The sequence below is a fragment of the Trachemys scripta genome, chromosome 12 (genome assembly GCF_013100865.1).
Source record: "Trachemys scripta elegans isolate TJP31775 chromosome 12, CAS_Tse_1.0, whole genome shotgun sequence".
NCBI classification, from domain to species: Eukaryota; Metazoa; Chordata; order Testudines; family Emydidae; genus Trachemys; species Trachemys scripta.
Window position 1 is genome coordinate 34,394,427 of NC_048309.1, and position 23,293 is coordinate 34,417,719.

The following is a 23,293-nucleotide window of genomic DNA, read 5'->3' on the forward strand; positions in this document are numbered from 1 at the left end:
TGAGGAGGCCATTTGGGGATCTGTGGCAAAAATCTGTTTTGGGATTGGTCCTGCTTTGAGCAGGGGGTTAGACTAGATGATCTCCTGAGTTCCCATTCAACCCTGATATGCTAACAAACTTATACAAAGCGTATCACTGTACTTGCACTCCTGGTTTGTAAATGTTAAACTGCCTTTCCCTAGCACATTGCCTCATGGGACTTATAGTTCCTGTCTCCATCTCTGGAGGACTACATCTCCCACAATGCAATGTGGAGCCAGCAGTTTTAGTAGTGTGTTGGGAGGGCATCAGGGGAGTCAGATGAATGTGGTTGCATCATGGGAACTGTAGTCCAGCCAGGGATCCTGGACCAGAGGGAAGAATGGGGGAATCACCCTTCTCCTGTCTCAGGCAAAAGGCCCCACACTGAGAGAAGTGTGATTCTCCTGCTGTCAGGCTGGGGCCAGGGTTACAGCACCCTAGGTATCAATGTGAGTTTGCAGTGGGTCCCACTAGTTTTCGCATCATTGGTTCTTCCCTTGGGCAACCAGTGGTAAGGAGAGCTGGGTAGGAAATGATCTTCCTGTGCTACAAAACTTTTTTGAGATGTTAAAAGATTTTCTAATAGCACTTGCAACTGAGACCTTCCAAAGTTTCCTTGAAGAAAAATCAGAGACAGAAAGGTGATAGCTCAGTGGTTAGGACACTTAATTAGATGCCAGAGAGCTGCATTCAAATACCTGTTATGCCTGTTTTGGAGCAGAGACTTTAAACTTTCCTGGATTTCAAATAAGTGCTTGAGCTGCAAGGCTGCTATCCATTGGCAAGGACTTACTATCCATTGACAGAGACCACAGTCAGTTCCCTCTTTTTTCTAGGACCCTAAACACTGGTGTCTATCTGTGAGATTTTCTTCTCATCAGCAGCTCCCTAAAACAACTGCCACTTCCCTCAACAATAGCACTTCTATCCCCCCTAGAAGCCCTTTGTCACTTGTTCCTGGACTTTTGGGCTTCTCTTGTGTTTACACACTGGAATCCCTCCCTTGGCTGATGGTCAGAGATGGGGACATCAAAGTGAATTATTCTAGCATTGTCCCTTAACAGTTGTTAGATGAGCAGTTATGTGAAGTCATTGTTCTTTTTCCTACCTCTATCGGTTTAGTCCTACACAAATACACAGTAAATATCCCAGGTTTCAGAGTAGCAGACATGTTAGTCTGTAAATTTGTTAGTTTCTAAGGTGCCACAAGTACTCCTGTACTTTTTCTAGTAAATGTCCCAGCATTTAATCTCTTGTGTTCATATGAGAAACCTCTTTACATCAATCAGACAAACATGGAGAGCATGTAATATTCCTGAATTATCACATATCAACACCTATCACAGGAAGAAAAGTGGAGTATCATATGGGTAAGTATTATTTATTGGATATGGTGAAAGAGTAGGAGTAAATTGAGGTATCCTCAATTCATTTTAACTTCAGTAGGGGAGATATTCTATCACCCTCACCCATTCCATGCATGATGCCATTTTCTTCAGCACCTTCAGGGTCAGGATAAGGTTCTACTCAGTCTAAAAGAGAGACCGTAGGAATTTCATTCACCTCCTTATGAAAGCAGCCAGTTTGCCTCCAGCTTTCTTCAATGCCTCTTTGACCTCCTTGTTTCTCAGGCTGTAGATGAGAGGATTGACCAAGGGTGTCAGGACAGTATAGAAGACAGAGAACACTTTGTGTAGGTCTCCTGCAGTGCCAGCAGTTGGTATCATGTAAATAATGATGAGTGATCCATAGAAAGTAGCAACTACAATGAGGTGGGAGGAACAGGTAGAAAAGGCCTTTTGCCTCCCGGTGGTGGAGGGGATTCTCAGGATGGTGGTGATGATACAGACATAGGATATCAGGGTTAACAGGAATGTAGGAAGTATAATTGCAAAACACAGTAATAGATCTACCAGTTCAATCAGGCTGGTGTCACTGCAGGAGAGTTTGAGCATCGGGGCAAAATCACAAAAGAAATGGTCAATTTCGTTGGGGCCACAGAATGTTAATCTGGCCATCAAAAGAGTTATCAAGGTACTAGTAAAGAAGGCCATTATCCAAGAGCCAGACACTAGCTGTATGCGAACCCAGCTTCTCATAAGTGCTGCATAATGCAAGGGATTGCATATTGCTAAGTAGCGGTCATAAGACATGACTAATAGGAGGAAACATTCGGCAGTCACCATGAATACAAAGAAGTACAGTTGTGCGATGCAGCCGCTATATGAAATGGTCCTGTTCCCAGTCAGAAGACTGGTCAGCATCCTGGGCAGGATGGTGGAGGCATAGCAGGTCTCCAAGCAGGACAAGTTCCCCAGGAAGAAGTACATGGGTGTGTGAAGGTGCTGATCAGTCACAACTAGCGCAAGAGTGAGGATGTTCCCAGCCATGGTTACAATGTAGATCACTAGGAACAGCAGGGAGAGAGGGGTCTGCAGTTCTGGGAGATTCCCGAATCCCAATAGGATGAATTCTGTGATGAACGTTTGATTGCTCCACTCTACATTTTCCATGAGTTTTCTCTAGAGGAAAAGAGGGAAAAGAGAAATAATAATAATAATAATAATTAATTGCTTTAAAAAAAAAACTGCTAGTCATTCGACTATTCTCTCATTCAGAGACGATATTGTTCTCATCTAGGCAAAGTACCTACGCCTCCATGTTTCACATTTTCTTTTCTCATCTTCCATTCAGCTGTGTCAGAGTTGGATGCCCGTTCATTCATTTAGAGGTTGTTGCTGAAGGTGAATGATGATGGAGTGATAGCAAAGCCATACATGCTGTGGCATCAGAGAATAGTGATTAGCCAAGGAAAAGAATGGGAATATCTATTAAATGTTTTACTCCAGAAAACAAACAAAGTAGATGTCACTGAGTGTCGGAGGGCTTTGAATTTCTGTGCAGTTGTTATTTTCAGGGGAGTCCCATATTTAAAAATATTATGGACATAGAAGCAGATGCCTTTTGAAATTAAGTCCATGGTGTCTCACTTTTTTCCCCTGGAGCCCTTTTAGAAAGAGCACTCACTGAGATTATAAAGTGAACTTTCAGGGGAGGCTCCTGTATAACTGTAATTTATACACATACCACTGTTATATTTTCTGCTTTGCCATATAGGAGACCAATGATTTTATCACTGATTTGAGCTGCACACATTTTGAAATGCTGCACTAATGATTTGATGATGCTGTTTGCTAGGCAGAGACAGATATCTCTACATGGAAATTGATTGGTCATATTAGTCAATATTTGCTCTTTTGTTTGATATAAGAAATGAAAAAAGAAAACCATATCTTGAAACCATATATTTCAGTGAAATCCAAGAGCAAAAGCATATCTTAAAGGAAGTCTATATATTTTTAACCTATGTCTCCCTCCTGTGTGTATGTCAGAGTTACGGTGTATGTTTGTATATGAAGCCCAGGTTGAAACAATCCAGTAATAGGTAAGAGCTAATACCTAGGCTTGTCAGAAATCATTTTTTAAATCATTTCAATGGCTATTATCAATGTTCATTTTTAAGCAGTTTTTACTATTTTAATTTATTTAAATTTTCCCTGTTTTGAGAGATGGTAGGACAGACAATTATTGAACGACATCAGATATCGAGATAGAAAAAGTTCCAGCTTTATAACTATTAAATCACAAATTGTCAACAACACATGTCAAAATATACAAAGCAAGTAACCTGAAATCTGGTTTATTTCATTAAGTAGTCCATGTGTAAGAAGTCTAATTTAAGAGTCTAAGTCACCGGATTTGGACTCTAAGTTCTCAGGCACCATTTTCCTTACTTTACCAATCTGTAAGTTTTTATTATTATCAGTGGAAATATCTTTTCCTTGATATTCGGTGTTTACAGTGAAATCAACATTTGTTGACATGCATGGATAGAAATTGAATCCTTTCAAGCCTCCTGATAAGTTATATATTGGAGAAGGCAGAGAAGCAGAAGTATGATTGTGTGTCACTTATTTGATTATGGCTCTATAATGGTAGATATTTTACAAATATTTATAAGTAGTAGACAGTCCCAGCCTTGAAGTGCAAACAAGACAAATCTTCACGATAGCTTTGAAATCTCAGGCTATGGGGCAGATATCCAGCGGAATTTATTTACCTAAAATTGCACATTAGTTTAAGCAGGTTAGGCACCTAAACACACATTAAAATCAAAGGGAGTTAGGTGTCCAATCTGTTCCTGTTCTCTTGAAAATCCCTTTAGATGCCTTTCTGCATCTTCAGGTGACTAAATAGCCTTGAAAATCTGATGCCAAGGGAAAAATTTTTAGTTTGTGATTTTTGGACAAAAGGCTGACATTTTTCACTGAAAACTTTGATCCGGATGAAAAAGTTTTCATTTTCATAGAATTTTACATAGCGGGGCGGGGGGGGGGGCGACTTTTTCTGATTAACTCTAGATTTTATTCCATGTTTCTTGTTCTGAGTTTCTTCATATGATTTGCAAACTCAACTAAGACACAGTAAATGACAGAGAAGTTTAACACCGCTTTGGTTAATAGGAAGCATAAATCTTACCTGTAAAGCTGCAGTCCTAATAGACTGATGCTGTGACATCTTCTCTTAGCCTTGTCATTTTCTAACTGCCTGAAGTTTCTCTCAGAACTTTTCATATACTTTCTTTCTCTTAGTAAAGTGAACTAAGACCATGTGTAGGATAGCAATGATTCATTTTAGTAGCATTTGTAAAGGTAGTAATGCATCTTTTATTTTTATATCCTTCATGTCATCTTCCTTTGAGGCAGCTACCACAGGATATTTTAGTTAAGGTGATGGGGGACTTAATTAAGAGAACATTTAATTTGTTGGCAATTTTAACTCTCAAGGCAATCAAACTTCTAACCTTAGCTGAATTATCAAAGGCTTACATACTAGGTCAGTGGTTCTCAAACTTTTGTACTGGTGACTCCTTTCACATAGCAAGCCGACCCCCCTGCCTTTATAAATTAAAAACACTTTAATATATTTAATACCATTATAAATGCTGGAGGCAAAACGAGCTTTGTGGTGTAGGCTGACAGATCACAACACCCCCCCCCATGTAAGATCCTTGCAACCCCTCAACCCCCAGTTTGAGAACCCCTGTACTAGTTTGAGGGACACTATAGAAAATCTGTCTATCTACACAAATGTATAAGAATCTTCTGGAGTTACCAGTTAATGGAGTTATCCTTTATCTGTTTTTTAGAGGCTCAAATGTTAAGGAAGTCAATGAAACACTGCTGACATATATCACTGGAGTATCTGGTCAAGTGTGTAAGATCCAAACTCTCCTCCCAAATGGAAACTTTTCATTTGATATAGATTATTCTAGGGTTCCTCCTTCAGGACTCCTCATCCCACACCCTAGATCATCTCTCCACCACACAGCTATTCCCCAATCTCTTATATAAATGTGGGGCAAAGAATCACCTATGTCAGTAACTCAGCAGAATGGTATAAGTCTAGTGACTGACTCTTTTGAGTGTTTCTAATACTCCTTAGGCTGGGCTACTCTTAGGGTTCCTTCGTAATTAATTCTGGGCCCATACCCTAGATCCTCTGTCACCAACTCATTCTTACTTCCCTTAATATCAAGGCAAAGGTATGAATCTCCTGTCTGAGTGAGGCATGAGAATGGTATAACCCTGCTGACTAGCTCCTCCATTCATGAATGACTCCATTCATGAATCACCATGTAACTCATGGGATGACTCCTGGTTTACAATATTATAGCTCTAATTAACATGTAGTTATTACCGTAATATTGGTAACTGATGAGAGGGCCTATTTAGTGCAGGGACCTGGGGGTCAGTCCTGGGTCTGGTTCTCTTCAATATTTTCATTAATGACCTGGATAATGGAGTGGAGAGTATGCTTATAAAATGTGCAGATGACACCAAGCTCTTTGGAAGACAGGATCAGAATTTAAAATGACCTTGATAAACTGGAGACTTGTTCTGAATTCAACATCAAGAAATTCAGTAATGCTATGTGCAAAGTACTTCACTTTGGAAGGAAAAATCAAATGCAGTACTACAAAATGGGGAATAACTGGCTAAGTGGTCATACTGCGGAAAACGATCTGGGGTTTGAGTGATAGGTGATGCTGACAATTTGTGTTTGAACGGTTATAAAACTTTAACTTTTTGAATATCAATGTCTACTGTCATTAATTAATTACTATCTGAAAACTCCTTCAACCAGTTTCACTCAACTGTTAAAATTTAATTAAATAAAAATTGAAAAAAAATGCTTAAAACCCATCATTTTGTGCAGATGTGAAAATTTGACATGTATAAAAACCTAAAATTACAAACAAACAAACAAACACTTAAAAACTATGGCCCCAGTAGAGATACTGTTTTTATGAGTCATTACAAATATGTGTAGCCCCCTAACCTTCCTTTTTCCTGTGACTGCAAAGGTGTAATTGCCCATTTCATCTTAAATATTCCCTTGAAACATGTGTTTACCCCTTACGCTACACAATCTGTCCCACTGTTGTATTTAGCTCTGACACTCTGATTACATGAAGAACTGAAGAAGAACTCTGTTTAGCTTGTGGGCTTGTCTCTCCCACCAACAGAAGTTGGTCCAATAAAAGATATTACCTTACCCACTTTGTTTCTCTTAAAAAGGGAACATTGATATTACCGTCCGAAATGATCAAAAAATAAAAATTGAATTTTGCTAAGCCTAGTTATATGCAGCAGCTCTTTATTTATGGAAATAGCAACTAATGTATTACAATTACTACTGGGGGAATTCTGCAACAAAAATTAAAAATTATGCAACAAAAAAAAAAAAATTCTGTGCACAATATTTTAAAATTCTGCATATTTTATTTGTCAGAGTTACACAATATATTCACAGCAGTTTCAATTATTTTTGGTCATTTATTTCAAAATACCTGTCAGCAAGTATGTCTGTAACAATGCAGACAACAAAAAAGATTTAGAAAATGTTTTTTTTAAATAGATTCCTTGTTAAGCATATTAATACAGAACTCTGAGTAATAATTAATTTAAACTACAATATAGAACCGTCCCTTGCAAACACTTGAGGGAGTTGGGGTAACAGAGGAGTTGAGGGAGAGGGAAGTAAATTGCTGGGAAGGAGCCTGGGTGTGAACTTGGAGGCTTGTTGGGTATGAGTGGGAGAAGTATTGAACAGGTTTTTTCAGGGGGCAGGGAGGGATTGTTAGGGAGCTTCCCCCATGCAGACTCTTGCTGACCCCTAGCCTCTCGCATTCAGTCAGGCACATCTGCCCCTGTCCCCATGTGTTCATATACCCCCATGTGTCCTTGCACCCCCTGTTCACATGTCCCTCCATCCCCACTCAGACACCGCACATCCCCATGTGGCCCTGAAACCCCTTCCCCTGTCTCCATGTGTCTCTGTGCCCCCATATAGCCACTCCCCTGTCCCTATGTGTCCCTGTTCCCTTCCCCCGTCCCCATGTGTCTCGTTGCCCCCACCCAGCCACTCCTGTCCCTATGTGTCCCTGTCCCCCTCCCCCTGTCCCCATGTGTCTCTGTGCCCCCATACAGCCACTCCCCTGTCCCTATGTGTCCCTGCCCTCCCTCTCCCCGTCCTCATGTGTCTCTGTGTCCCCACACAGCTACTCCCATCCCTATGTGTCCCTGTCCCCCTCCCCCTGTCCCATGTGTCTCTGTGCCCCCATACAGCCACTCCCCTGTCCCTATGTGTCCCTGTCCCCCTCCCCCTGTCCCCATGTGTCTCGGTGCCCCACAGAGCCACTCCCCTCTCCCCGTCCCCCTCCCTGTCCCCATGTGTCTCTGTGCCCCCACCCAGCCACCCCATCTCTTTCTGTCCCTGTCACCCTCCCCCTGTCCCCATGTGTCTGTGCACAGCTGGCTCCAGGCACTAGCGCAGCAGGCATCTGTCGCCCTGACATTTCATCTCGGGAGGTATGCTGCCTGCCGGGGGCCCATATCCGAGACGTTACGGAGGCATTGTCGAGGATTATCCAGCCCTCTGACTACTACCCCATGCTACTCATCCATGTGGGCACAAATGATACTGCGCGGTGTGACACTGAGCGGATCAAGAGTGACTACAGGGCTCTGGGAGTACGGGTGAAGGAGTTTGGAGCGCAGGTGGTATTCTCTTCAATTCTTCCTGTCAAAGGTAGGGGCCCGGGCAGAGACAGATGCATCATGGAGGTGAATGCCTGGCTGCGAAGATGGTGTCGCCAGGAGGGCTTTGGCTTCCTAGACCACAGGATGCTATTTGAGGAAGGACTGCTAGGCAGAGATGGTGTTCACCTTTCGAGGAGAGGAAAGACCCTATTCGGACACAGACTGGCTAACCTAGTGAGGAGGGCTTTAAACTAGGTTCGACGGGGACAGGTGAGCAAAGCCCACAGGTAAGTGGGGAACATGGAGACCTGGGAGATGGGGCGGAAACGAGAGGGAGTGTGGGCTATATTGGCAGAGAGAAAGGAGAGTCAGGACAAAACTGGGAGGAAAGATCAAACCAGTATCTTAGATGCCTATATACAAATGCGAGAAGTATGGGGAATAAGCAGGAAGAACTGGAAGTGCTAATAAATAAATACAACTATGACATTGTCGGCATCACTGAAACTTGGTGGGATAATACACATGATTGGAATGTTGGTGTGGATGGGTACAGCTTGCTCAGGAAGGATAGACAGGGGAAAAAGGGAGGAGGTGTTGCCTTATATATTAAAAATGTACACACTTGGACTGAGGTAGAGATGGACATAGGAGACGGAAGTGTTGAGAGTCTCTGGGTTAGGCTAAAAGGGGCAAAAAACAAGGGAGATGTCATGCTAGGAGTCTACTACAGGCCATCTAACCAGGTGGAAGAGGTGGATGAGGCTTTTTACAAGCAACTAACAAAATCATCCAAAGCCCAAGATCTGATGGTGATGGGGGACTTCAACTATCCGGATATATGTTGGGAAAATAACACAGCGGGGCACAGACTATCCAACAAATTCTTGGACTGCATTGGAGACAACTTTTTATTTCAGAAGGTTGAAAAAGCTACTAGGGGGGAAGCTGTTCTAGACTTGATTTTAACAAATAGGGAGGAACTCGTTGAGAATGTGAAAGTAGAAGGCAGCCTGGGTGAAAGTGATCATGAAATCATAGACTTTGCAATTCTAAGGAAGGGTAGAAGGGAGAACAGCAAAATAGAGACAATGGATTTCAGGAAGGCAGATTTTGGGAAGCTCAGAGAGCTGATAGGTAAGGTCCCATGGGAATCAAGACTGAGGGGAAAAACAACTGAGGAGAGTTGGCAGCTTTTCAAAGGGACACTATTAAGGGCCCAAAAGCAAGCTATTCCGCTGGTTAGGAAAGATAGAAAATGTGGCAAAAGACCACCTTGGCTTAACCACGAGATCTTGCATGATCTAAAAAATAAAAAGGAGTCATATAAAAAATGGAAACTAGGACAGATTACAAAGAATGAATATAGGCAAACAACACAGGAATGCAGGGGCAAGATTAGAAAGGCAAAGGCACAAAATGAGCTCAAACTAGCTACGGGAATAAAAGGAAACAAGAAGACTTTTTATCAATACATTAGAAGCAAGAGGAAGACCAAAGACAGGGTAGGCCCACTGCTTAGTGAAGAGGGAGAAACAGTAACAGGAAACTTGGAAATGGCAGAGATGCTTAATGACTTCTTTGTTTCGGTCTTCACCGAGAAGTCTGAAGGAATGCCTAACATAGTGAATGCTAATGGGAAGGGGGTAGGTTTAGCGGATAAAATAAAAAAAGAACAAGTTAAAAATCACTTAGAAAAGTTAGATGCCTGCAAGTCACCCGGGCCTGATGAAATGCATCCTAGAATACTCAAGGAGCTAATAGAGGAGGTATCTGAGCCTCTAGCTATTATCTTTAGAAAGTCATGGGAGATGGGAGAGATTCCAGAAGACTGGAAAAGGGCAAATATAGTGCCCATCTATAAAAAGGGAAATAAAAACAACCCAGGAAACTACAGACCAGTTAGTTTAACTTCTGTGCCAGGGAAGATAATGGAGCAAGTAATTAAGGAAATCATCTGCAAACACTTGGAAGGAGGTAAGGTGATAGGGAACAGCCAGCATGGATTTGTGAAGAACAAATCATGTCAAACCAATCTGATAGCTTTCTTTTATAGGATAACGAGCCTTGTGGATAGGGGTGAAGCTGTGGATGTGGTGTACCTAGACTTTAGTAAGGCATTTGATACGGTCTCGCATGATATTCTTATCGATAAACTAGGCAAATACAATTTAGATGGGGCTACTATAAGGTGGGTGCATAACTGGCTGGATAACCGTACTCAGAGAGTTGTTATTAATGGTTCCCAATCCTGCTGGAAAGGTGTAACGAGTGGGGTACCGCAGGGGTCTGTTTTGGGACCGGCTCTGTTCAATATCTTCATCAACGACTTAGATATTGGCATAGAAAGTACGCTTATTAAGTTTGCGGATGATACCAAACTGGGAGGGATTGCAACTACTTTGGAGGACAGGGTCATAATTCAAAATGATCTGGACAAATTGGAGAAATGGTCTGAGTTAAACAGGATGAAGTTTAACAAAGACAAATGCAAAGTGCTCCACTTAGGAAGGAAAAATCGATTCCACACATACAGAATGGGAAGAGACTGTCTAGGAAGGAGTACGGCAGAAAGGGATCTAGGGGTTATAGTGGACCACAAGCTAAATATGAGTCAACAGTGTGATGCTGGTTGCAAAAAAAGCAAACATGATTCTGGGATGTATTAACAGGTGTGTTGTGAGCAAGACACGAGAAGTCATTCTTCCGCTCTACTCTGCTCTGGTTAGGCCTCAGCTGGAGTATTGTGTCCAGTTCTGGGCGCCGCATTTTAAAAAAGATGTGGAGAAATTGGAGAGGGTCCAGAGAAGAGCAACAAGAATGATTAAAGGTCTTGAGAACATGACCTATGAAGGAAGGCTGAAAGAATTGGGTTTGTTTAGTCTGGAAAAGAGAAGACTGAGAGGGGACATGATAGCAGTTTTCAGGTATCTAAAAGGGTGTCATAAGGAGGAGGGAGAAAATTTGTTCACCTTAGCCTCTAAGGATAGAACCAGAAACAATGGGTTTAAACTGCAGCAAGGGAGGTCTAGGTTGGACATTAGGAAAAAGTTCCTAACTGTCAGGGTGGTTAAACACTGGAACAAATTGCCTAGGGAGGTTGTGGAATCTCCATCTCTGGAGATATTTAAGAGTAGGTTAGATAAATGTCTATCAGGGATGGTCTAGACAGTATTTGGTCCTGCCATGCGGGCAGGGGACTGGACTCGATGACCTCTCGAGGTCCCTTCCAGTCCTAGAATCTATGAATCTATGAATTTATGAATCTATAAGCAGGTGCTTGGGGCAGCCAATGGAAAGGGGCGGCACGTCCGGGTCTTCGGCGGCGCCCCCACCCCAAGTGCACCCTGCCCTTGCTCCACCTTTTCCCAACCGGGCTCTGCCCCCTCCCCCCAGCGCCTCTCACCCACCATTGAACAGCTGATCAGCAGGTGGCTGGTGGGTGCTCCAGCCCTGGCCTATGCATGGCTGAGAATCCCTTGCAGATGGAGGCTCGTCCCTACAGCCCAAATTCAGGTGTCAAACACCCTGAGAGGGTAGGACTTTACACACGCCCTTCTACTTGGCATCTCTCTTTGGCTATTTTAGGCAGCTCCCCTCCACGTTTGCTGGCTTTTGCCAGTCCCATCCTTAGGCACCTACCTTTCCCCATGAACTGTGTAAGGAGCCTAGATACCAAACTCAGGTTTTGAGAATAGCTGTGATTTTCTAGGCCCATAAAAGTAAGGCATTGCAACGCTCAGCATCCCAGCGCCTAAGTCCCTTTGTGAATCTAGCCCATAAGCACTTGACTCTGAGTTCAGTGGAAGCTTTGGCTGAATAAGGAACAAGTAAGGTCATCAAACTTTGTCTCTGTGGGACATTTGGTTGAACAAGGAGGAAGGAGGACTTGAGGTTATCTGTCCACCAGCTGGTGGCTCAGATTTCTTTTTCATATTGTTCTCCCTTGGACCACAAATGATTAGTGGAGCTCTCCCTGGTGCAGTCTGAGACCAAGCCAAGGTTGGATTGGGGTGATCAGTCCGTGTGAAGATCTCCCTCTGACACAGCAGCATGCAGAGTCACACAACTGGAAAACCACTGGCTGGGAAAGCGTGCAAGAAGTTCAGCTGGAACGAGATTTTACATAGGGCTGAGTTTTGTAGTTTGACATTCTGTAGATGAAATGTAATGTTGATAAATGCAAAGTAATGTGCATTGGACAAAAATAATCCCAACTAGACATAAAAAATGTTGGGGTCTAAATTAGCTGTTAGCACTCAAAAAAGAGATCTTGGAGTCATCGTGGCTAGTCATCTGAAAACATCCACTCAATGTGCAGTGGCAGTCAAAAAGTGAACAGAATGTTGGGAATCATTAAGAAAGGGATAGATAATAAGACAGAAAATATCATATTGCCTCTATATAAATCCATGGTATGCTCACATTTTGAATACTGTGTGTAGCTCTGGTCACCCTTATCTCAAAAAAGATATATTAGAATTGTAAAAAGTACAAAAAAGAGCAAATAAAATGACAAGGTATATGGAGCACCTTCCATATGAGGTGAGATTAAAAAACCTGGGACTTTTCAGCTTGGAAAAGAGACGACTAAGGTGGATATGATAAATGTCTATAAAATCATGACTGGTATGGAGAAAGTGAATAAGGAAATGTAATTTATCCCTTCACATAATGCAAGAACCAGGGGGTTGGCTGATGAAATTAACACCCCCCCCCCAGTTCAAATACCTTGTCAGCCTCAGCAGAGTGGGGGTTTGAACTGGGGGGGTCTCCCACAGCCCAGGTGAGTGCCATGATGCAATTGGGTTCCTGGTCTGTGAGTGGGACACCGAGGCTGCCATGATAATAATAATTTAATTGTAATTTGATTTGGCCTTTTCTTTGGATCAGATTTCCAAAGATATTTGGGCCCCTACAGTGCAACTGCCATTGATTTAAATGGGAGTCAGGCACCTAACTCCCTTAGACCCTGTTGCAAACCTTACTAGGCTCCTGGGTCGGTCTTTTAGCACCTATATACCTTGGAAAATCCAGGCCTGTGTGACCTGTGCCAAATTCACACAAAGAGCCCATCAATACCACATAAAAAAACCCAACAACAACAAAAAAACAAACCACCAGCAGCGAGTCTCTGAACCTGGGTTTCCAGACTTGGGTTCACACTCCAGTGCTAGAAAACAGCCATGCAGACATTCCCACTTGGGCTGTAAGATCCCTGCCCCTTGCCCGTTTTCAGAGACCAAGCGGGAACATCTGTTTCTAGTGCCGTTGTGTGAGCCCCAGTCAGTTGACCCAGGATCTGAGACTCATGGCCATGTGTAAATGTGCCCTGTTAGAGATGAAGGAACCTGGTTTTCTGAGACCCAGGCTAGCTCCCTCACCTCTCAACCATCCTTCCTTTGACTTACAGGTACGCTGAGGGCCTGTGGCTCTCATTGGCCTCGTTGCTCAGACCCGCTGGAAACCAGGCCAGAACTGGGCAGCCCCAATCTTGAGACACCCCGAATCACTGAAAATTGTGGTCTGTGCTTTTTCTTTCATTGGTACTTTAGGCTGTGGTTTTTCAAGGAGAAAAAGAGAGTAATGCACCTGTATCTACTTCTGTTACTGTGGGCACTAGTTCCTCATTTCCACCGGCTTTTTAATGCCCAGAAGTCTTTGAATGAAGGCTGGGACTTTCAAAAGGAACCTCAGGGAGATTTGTGCTCAGGTACCAATTCAAAAGGGGGCCACTATCATTATGCCCCTTTTACAGCTGGAGAAACTGAGGCACAGAGCAGAGATGTGTCAGCCAGCAGGTCAGTGACAGACCAGGGCCTAGAACCCAGGACTCCAGAATCCCAATCTGCTGTTCAAATGCCTTAGAAAAGCCCACCTTAATTTCTTGCAAAAAGTATTTAACAAAGTAAAAGGTGGGGCAGGGGGAGGCAGGAAGGGAAGCCCATCACATCTAGGTGTGTAACCAGGGGTGGGAGGCTCAGAGGGAAGATCTCAGGGGATGCCAAGTAGAATTTAATGAGCTGCTATTGACACACCTGGAACAACTCCCGCCCAGTGGAAGCTGGTCCAAATTCAGGAGTCAGTGGAATTGCACCTACTCTCAGTTCAGAATCTGGCCTGCTGGGTCCTGCGAAGAAAACAAAGGGGAAAGGTGCTGGCTAAGAACTGGAAGATGAGAAGGGCCTGGAGCTGTTGACCTGCTGCACAGGTGATGGGGCAGAAATTTCTATTCATCTATCCTTCTTTGGGAACTTTCTTAGGGCTTAGTCTAGCATTCTCCATGCACTCTGAATCATGAGTTTAAGTGGTGATGGAGAGTTGGGATGCACAGGATCATGCTTGAGTTAGATAACAATATTAGACAGATGACTATATATGCAGATAGCAAGAGATTAGATAGATGAATATATATGCAGAAAGTCTGAGGTATAGAGACACATGCAGATATTAAATAGAGGGGTATGTAGACAGAAAGACAGAGAAATAGAGAGTAGATAAATGCATAGACAGATTTGTATATGGATGGACAGATAAATAGATTTGAAAGCAAAATCCTTGCCTAGATTTGAGTTAATCCTTAGTCAGGCAAAACTGCATTGAGTGTTTTGCCTGAATAAGAACTAAGCAAAAGAAAATGAAATTAAAATGTCCAGATTTGGTTATGTTACATTCACAAAGGAGTGAGTGAATTTTTATCCCTTTGCACAGTTGTCACAAGGAGGGGCAACATGCTTCCTGGGAGAATATCAGTGCTACAGACTCATCTTATTTTCTCTGATTGCCAAAGGTCTACTCACTTGAGGTATTTTGTTTTCATAGAGTACCAGGGTTGGAAAGGACCTCAGGAGGTCATCTAGTCCAACCTGCCACTCAAAGCAGGACCAATCCCCTGACAGATTTTTGCCCCAGATCCTTAAATGGCCCCCTTAAGTATTGAACTCATAACTCTACGTTTAGCAGGCCACTGCTCAAACCGCTGAGCTATCCCTCCCCCCTTGCAGGGATGGAAGGGACCTCAGGAGGTCATCTACTCCAATGCCCTGCTCAAAGCAGGACCAATCCCCAGACAGATTTTTTGCCCCAGATTCCATAATGCCCCCCTCAAGGATTGAACTCACAATGCTGGGTTTAGCAGGCCAATGCTCAAACCGGTTTTATGTTATTTTGCTGTAATTTCTGCAGTTTATTTTTCTGTTGCTAAATTTCTCTCTTTCCTGCTGACTTGGATCTAAACATGATGCAGAAAGTGATCTCCACGCCACTAGAAAAGCAGCCCAAAATGTTTTCCTATGTAGATAAACCTTGCAACATAAATGTATTGTCCGTGCTGTTCCTAAATAGGAATGTCATAAATCATTACTAGCTTCATTTTCTTAGCTGTGCTATTTCTTAACCTATGTCTTGTTATGAAAATGAAGACTCATCTTTGCTAAGATGGGATTTTCCAAGAGAGTTTGAAGGTGAGCTGGTGAGGAACCAGAATTTCTGTTTTCTGGGAAATTGATTTTTGAGAGACAAAACAGTTCTGACTTGGAATAAAGGAAGTGGCACATCATAGTAGCTATAATAATAATAATATATGGGAAGAAAGGGTAATTGAGTGAAAATTAATAGCCTGTGCTATGCAGGAGGCCAGATTAAATGATCTAATGCAGAGGCTCTCAAACTGTGGTCCGCGGACCACCAGGCGGATAGTTCCCTCTAAGGTGCGCGCCTGGGAGGCCACACAAGAGAGGGCCACCCACCTAAGTAGTGGAGTCGTGCAGGCGAGACTCCACTAATTAGGTGCCTGGACCCTGGAGAAGATGCACATGTAAGATGAGGTGGTGCCCTTGGGGGGAGTAGGAGGTAGGTGGGAGGGGGCAGGGGGGAGAAGAGGGGGTGGGGGAATTTGAGACGTTCAGGGCTGTGGCGGCCAGGGAAAGAGATGACTTTCCCCAGTTCCAGGGCTGTGACTGCCAGGGAGAGATGGTCCTCTTTCCCAGCTTCATCTCTGTGGCTGCTGTGGTGGGGGAGAGACCCCCCCTCCTTCCCAGCCCCAGCTCAGGGGCTGCTGAGGCAGGGGAGTGCGGGCACATCCATAACATTAGAAAGGTAAGACTACTGATATTAAAATATGAGTTGTGTGCTTTTATTTGTAGAATAAAAAACGTTAATTATTGTCATAGGTTTCACCCCCACTCTGAACTTTAGGGTACAGATGTGGGGACCTGCATGAGAACCCCTAAGCTTAATTACAAAGTTTAGATCAGTATCCTGCCACCACCAAATCATTTAAACAACCATTTATGAGTCATTTGGAAACTCTGTCTTCCCCCCAAAATATCTCCCTCCCAAGTATTATAACCCTTCCCTGGGTAGCCTTGAGAGACTTCTCTACCAATTTCCTGGTGAACACCGATCCAACCCCTTGGATCTTAAACAAGGAAAAATCAATCAGGTTCTTTAAAAAAAGACTTTTAATTAAAGAAAAAGAAAGGTGAAATGAAAAACCTCTGTGAGATAAACATGCAAGGAAATCTCACAGACAACAGATTCAAAACACAGAGGAGTCCCCCCTGGGCAAAAACCTTAAAGTTACACAAAAGAAAAACCCAATTTAATTCTCCCTCTTATGCAAAAGAAGTCACAAAAGAAAATAAATATAATCTAATACATTTCTTCTCTAAACACTTACTACTTTTAAGAAATGTTAGATGGCTGATTCCTGGATCCTTCACTTCGGCACAAAACTTAAATAACTGAGCTGAACAAAGGACTTTTTCCCTCCTTCCTGTTTGAAAGTATTTTATCTTCTTATTGGTCCTTCTGGTCAGGTGTCAGCTAGGCTATGTGAACTTCTTAACCCTTTACTGGTAAAAGAGGAATTAACTCTTAACTGTCTGTTTATGACAATTATTATTAAGTTTTTTTTATATAGCGCTTTCATCCAAAGCACTTTAGCTAACAGTACAAACAACATTTGGAAAGATCATTAAGTGATCCGCCAAGACCTTCAGCAATTTTCAAGTGGTCCACGAAAAAAAAAGTTTGAGAACCACTGTAATAAACAATGCAAGTGTTATTATTGTTTTAACTTTTTGTAACTCAAATATTTTTGTAGTAAAATTTTGAAATTTACATATAAAGCCCCAGCCCTGCAAAGACAGAACACTGATCTTTATTTACCTGTGTCATCCCCTTCAAGAAAATGTAGTTACTCATGTGTTCTAAGTCAAGCATTTGATTACGGCTTACTCTACACGTAAAAGAAAGGTTAACATAGTTACATGGGTCAGAGGTATGAAAAATACACATCCTTGACTGATATACCTATGCTGACATAACCCTCAGTGTAGACACATATGGGTTGATGGAAGAATGCTTTGGTCAACATAGCGACTGTCGCTCAGGAAGGTCGTGTTTCTACACTAACAAAAAACCTTCCAGACATGTAGCCTGCATTATACTGGCAGGGCTATGGCAAGGTAGCTATTCCACTGTCATTCCCATAGTGTAGACATGCCTTAAGTCTTTGCCAAACTGGGAAATAAGTAGGCTTGGCAGAATTTGATTTTTTAATCTCATAATTTCAACAGATAATATCAATGTCTATTTAATATTTTTTTCATTTTTTATCAATTTAAGCGTTCAGTTTTGGAAAATGATGGACGGGTCTGACACTAATTATTAATGATGGTAAACACTGAGATTGAGTGTCAAAGCTTTATAACTATTAAAACACAAATTGTCAACATTGTGTCAATAGATATGAAGTAAATAGCCTTAGATGAAACTAAGAAGTTCTCAAGTAGCATTTTTCTTACTTTGCCGAGCTGTAAATTTCAGTTATCGATGGAAATATTTTTTTATCTGTGTGTGTGTATGATGAAATTGATATTTACTATTTACTGGCATTTACCAAAAAAAAAAAAAATCCTTCTAAGCCTAAGAATTAAAACCTTTTTTTTAAGACAACAAACAAACAAATAGGAATTGAGTTTGACACTGGCAGGATTTGAAGCGAAAACCCCAAAATTGCTGTCTGTCCTTCCTCTTCTTCTGCTGCTGATGATGATTTTATATTGACCTTTTTGTCCCCTAAATAGAACGTGATCGTAGTGGGCTATTAAATGAACATCAAAAAGATAATCTTCGGTATAGAACAATTATTTCATTTTGGTTTTGATGGAAAATTGAGGTTGTGACAAAATGAACGTTATTATGAAACTTGTCCGATTTCCATGGAACATTTCTCTTTTCATGCAAAAACTGAAAATATCTTTTTTGGCTGAAAACTGAGTATTTTCAGTTTTGTGGATTTCAGTTTTCACAAAAAGTCAGTGTTTACCATAACCACCTTCCCCAAATCGTGTTCCAACCACCTGCAATATTTTCAGATGTGCCTAAGAACACAATTCCCATTGATTTTAAATCCCTTAGGTCCCTTTGAAAAATCTCCCCTACTCAGTTTTAATGAATTAGGGACTGTTGAGTTGAGAGAGGGATCCTGGGTTTGATGTTCAGTTGGGATTAATTGGCAGAGATCTGGCAGCAATTAGTTTCATAGAGGCCAGAAGGGAACATAGTGATAATCTAGCCTGACCTCTGGTATAACACAGGCTGTAGAACTTCCCCAAAATAATCTGTGTTTGAACAAGAGCAGATATTTTAGGGGTGAGGGGAAATCCAACCTTGCTTTAAAAATCCCCTGGGATGGAGGATACACGTTTAAAACCATACACATTGTTTCCGGTCTGAGTTTGTCTAGCTTCAGAATCCAGTTGTTGGATTGTGTTATACCTTTGTCTGCTAGATTGAAGAGCCCGTTATTAAAGATACTTGTTCCTCATGCAGGTATCTGAGGATTAAGTTTATTTTTTCCCCTCAGTGCTGAGGGATTCAAAAACTGCAGGATGGGAATCTCATAATAAAGAATATCAAACTAAAGAGCGGTGATAAAAAAAGATCTCATGAAATGGGCATCTGTGATTTTAAAATGTCTGTTCTTTCTTTCCCCTTCTCTCATTCCCTTCTTCTGACTTCCTCCTTCTCCTCTGAAGACCCTCAACCTAAAGATGGAGCAGGAGAACCACACCAGAGGCCGGGAGTTCATTCTGCTGGGGTTCCCGACCATTCTGGAGCTGCAGGTGCTGCTCTTTGTGGTATTCCTCACCGTGTACCTGCTGACCCTCCTGCAGAACGTGGTCATCATCACCCTGATCAGGACAAACCATCACCTCCACAAGCCTATGTATTTCTTCCTCAGTCACCTCTCCTTCCTGGAGGTTTGGTACATCTCGGTCACCGTTCCAAAACTGCTGGTGAATTTCCTGGCAGAGAATAAGAGCATCTCCTTCATGGGCTGCATGGCCCAGCTATACTTCTTCATCGCCCTGGTCTGCACTGAGTGCGTCCTCCTGGCTGTCATGGCCTATGACCGCTATGTGGCCATCTGCCACCCGCTGCACTACCCAGCCATCATGAGCCACCAGCTCTGCCTGCAGCTGGCAGTGGGCTCCTGGCTGGCTGGCTTCCTCATCTCCATGCTGAAAGTCTTCTTCATCTCCCGGCTGTCATTCTGCGGCCCCAATGTCATCAACCACTTCTTCTGCGACATCTCCCCACTGCTCAACCTCTCCTGCACCGACATGATGGTGGCGGAGATGGTGGACTTTGTCTTTGCCTTGATCATCCTGCTCATCCCGCTCTCCATCACCATTGCCTCCTATGTCTGCATCATCGGCACCATCGTGCGCATCCCCACTGCCCAGGGCAGGTGGAAAGCCTTCTCCACCTGTGCCTCCCACCTCACCGTGGTCATCATCTTCTTCTCGGCCACCCTCTTCATGTATGCCCGGCCCCGGAGGATCCACTCCTTCAACCTCAACAAGCTGGTGTCAGTCGTGTACACGATTGTGACCCCCATGCTAAACCCCTTCATCTATTGCCTGAGGAACCAGGAGGTGAAGGGGGCACTAAGAAAGATGCTGTGTATCAAGAGTGCCGTCCCCAAGGTCTTCAGCAGTGACCACTAGCTTTGGATGGGGCCGATAATCATCCCACCCTTGGAATCTGCCTTCTCTCATCACACACAAGGGGCCCAGTGGAAGTGACCTCTTAAGAATGGCTGGATGGGATTCTACTCGGGACAATGGGTGGCATGAGGTCACCTGAGTATGAACTGAGTTTCATGTCAAGGTTGAGCTGTATCTCGAGCGAAGTACGTTGAGTGTAAAGAAGCAAAGAATGTACAGATGTAGAGGAGGAAGGACATTTATGCAAGCTCTGAACATAAATCAAGTGGTTTGTGACCAAGGGCAAAGACAACTGAAAGGTCGTTCTTTCCTTTTTGAGGTCTATGTGAAATGAGTTGTGTGGTCTGGATCCCTCTCTGGCTGAGTGTATGCTCAGCTCTGGCTCAGTTTGGCTACCGATCTGAAAGTAAAACAATTCTATTTAATGATAACAAGGATAAAATCAGACTCTTGCCAATTTGAGCAACAAAGCTGCAGTTTCACTGAGCCATCACAAACGGAACCCCCTTCCAACCAGTAGGGTTATGGGTTCAATCCACAGTCACCAGTATGCGTTAGGAATAACTTCTTTGAAACTGAAAACCCTAATTCTCCTCTGACTCAGATTGGGGTAAATCAGAAGTAACTCCAGGGGGCCAATGGGGCTCATTCTCCTCTTATGCATCCCATTTTTGTTCAGGAATAACTCCTCTGGAGTCAATGGGTCTGATTCTTCTCTGACTCACCCTGGTGTAAACCAGAAGTAACCCTACTGACATTCCTGGTGTTACAGTGGATTAAAGGCAGAGTAAGTGACACCAGAATAAGGCCCTGAATTAGAAGTGAAACAATAAGTGGTTACAGGTTACATTTCCCCCCAGATCGAGAGAGAAGAGATCATGCATTTTCAGTCAGTTTTTATTTCTGATTAAAGAGAAAACCAAACCAAACGCTAAGAACACGCAGTGTTGGATATTTTATAGGGGTATACAGGAATCATCACATAGTTCACATTTACAGCTGGATGAATGATGATTTTTTTCAATTTGCTGCCAATTCCAAAAATAAATAACATTTTAATTTCAGGATGAATGGAAACTGACATGGTTTGAAATTTTTCAACAAATTGAAAACTCATTTTTTTTCAAGTAGAAATAAAGCCTTTCAGTAATGTCGAAATGAAATGTTTTGTTTTGACTTGAAATATTTCATTTTGATTGTCAGCCTTTTGTGGTGTGCATTCTTCTGTTATTTGGGAGATCCAAGTTCAAAACCCTTTCCCATTTCAGGCAGAGCACGGAATCGAATGCAGGCCTTTGATGTTCCAGGTAGGCATGCTAACTGTAACAGAATGCTAATCCATATTATGCTGCTCAGCCATTGTGTACAACGTACCTTATTTAAATGAACCTCAGCTATACCTGACAGAGCATTACAGGATCTTGTGATGAACGCATCTGCTGTCTATAAGCAAACTCTATAACCTGAGCTAAAGTTGATACAGGAGAAAATGTTACCACTTCCTCCTACCTGTACTTCATTCATTTAGTGACCCCGCCTTTGCTTTTGACAAAAGCCTGGAAATTTGAGCAACAAAGCTGTAGCTGGGCTCAAAATGAAACATTTTGTTTGGTTTCGACATTACCAAAACCTTTCAGATTTTTTTGGTTCAATTAAACTATTTGGCCAACTGTACCCAAAGTCAACAATTAATTTTGCTCAACCCCAAACTGCATGTTGTTTGGTGAATTAGCCACACACCTGAAAATTTTCACCCACCTCTACTCACAGGATCTGTCAACAGGGACTTGGATACCTAACTCCCTTAGTCTCCTTTGAAAAATTCTTACCATAAAGTCCAAAAGCATCATTTTAGAAAAAAAAATAGGGTTGGGGGCAAAGTTGTGTCAATATCCCTGTCTCTTCCTTCCTGCTGAGGCTGCAGTTGCTGGTGTGGGGTTAGCAGGCTGTTCCTATCCCAGACAGGGGCAGGGATGTGACAGACCAGTCCTATCCCAGGGAATAAGCTGGGTGGCAGGCTGGAGTGGATATCTGGGCCCAGGTTGCGCCATGCTCAGCTGAAGCCTAGGCCACCACCACTGATTCCTCTCTGTCTGGCAAGGAGAAGGGGGTGGTGCTGACAGATTCACTCAATACAATCTGCCACCCCCATGCCTCATAGGCCTGGGGTGTCAGATTTGGCCCGGCTGCCCTTACGTTATGATGGATGGGCAGTTTGGCCAAATGTGAGTGCTGGTGTAGGACCCAGTGCATTAGGCCGCAACACCACACAAATTTAGTACGGGCCCAGCTGTAGTGTAGACATACCCACAAGAACCCCCACAGACCCAGGGGAAACACCACAGAGCTGGCTGGGGGAAAGTCTGGGGATCGGGGAGGGGGGTCAACTGCCCCCCTGCCCCATAGCAAGTGACACCCCTAATAAAGCCTTAATTGGAGAGCACGCGTGAAGACCCCTCACACAGATATCCACCTCCGAGGGGGAGATCCAAGACTTCATGGGACCTCAGGGTGCTATAGGCACAGCACTTGGATTTTACACCCAACTCCCACAAACAGGCACTGCACAGACACAGAGCAGGAAGCAGTCCTTACTGCTTACAGATAAGACAGATGAAGACTGGGATGGGAAACAAAGGCACAGGCTGGGGAAGTGAGTTGGTCAAGGTCACACAGCACATCAGTGGCAAAGCCTACGGCAGAACCGGGGTCTGCTGAGTCCCAGACAAGTGCTGCATCTCCTCATGGCTAGCGTTGAACTCTGTGGCCATCCCACCTCTATTTTCCCTTCATCCGGGCCCCTTTAAGAACTCACAGTTCAAAGGGGTTTCAAACAATTCCCACAAGGGATCCCACATATGGAGTCCTTTGGTACATACTGCCCACCAGGCCTCAAGCCCTGTTCAGTGTCCCTGTCCTGTTTCATCCAGAATTACAAAGAATGCAGACTGACATAGTCTTCATGTCAGCTGGGCCTGTACAGTCTCTCCCCAGCTTGAGCAGGGTCTGTCCCAGACCTCTCTATCTGGAGAGCTTTCTCCCACTCTCTCCTGCTCTTTCAACTTTTCCCCTGCTGGCTTAAGGTCCCACAGGAGACTTCATGGACCCTGCAGTAACTGCAGACATGGCTGCACTCCCCTGGGATT

General features: G+C 43.3%; 2 protein-coding genes across 2 annotated transcripts; one reads left to right on the forward strand and one right to left on the reverse strand.

Moving 5' to 3' along the window:
• Positions 1 to 1,581: 1,581 nt before the first annotated feature.
• On the reverse strand, positions 1,582 to 4,600 carry LOC117886095 (olfactory receptor 6F1-like). Its single transcript, XM_034787732.1, has 2 exons — positions 4,562 to 4,600; positions 1,582 to 2,544 (listed from the first exon to the last, which is right to left on the reverse strand). The coding sequence occupies exons 1-2, from the start codon at positions 4,598 to 4,600 to the stop codon at positions 1,582 to 1,584; spliced, it is 1,002 nt and encodes a 333-aa protein (XP_034643623.1).
• A 14,587-nt stretch (positions 4,601 to 19,187) lies between these two features.
• On the forward strand, positions 19,188 to 20,147 carry LOC117886096 (olfactory receptor 6B1-like). The gene has a single exon (XM_034787734.1). The coding sequence runs from the start codon at positions 19,188 to 19,190 to the stop codon at positions 20,145 to 20,147; it is 960 nt and encodes a 319-aa protein (XP_034643625.1).
• Positions 20,148 to 23,293: the final 3,146 nt, after the last annotated feature.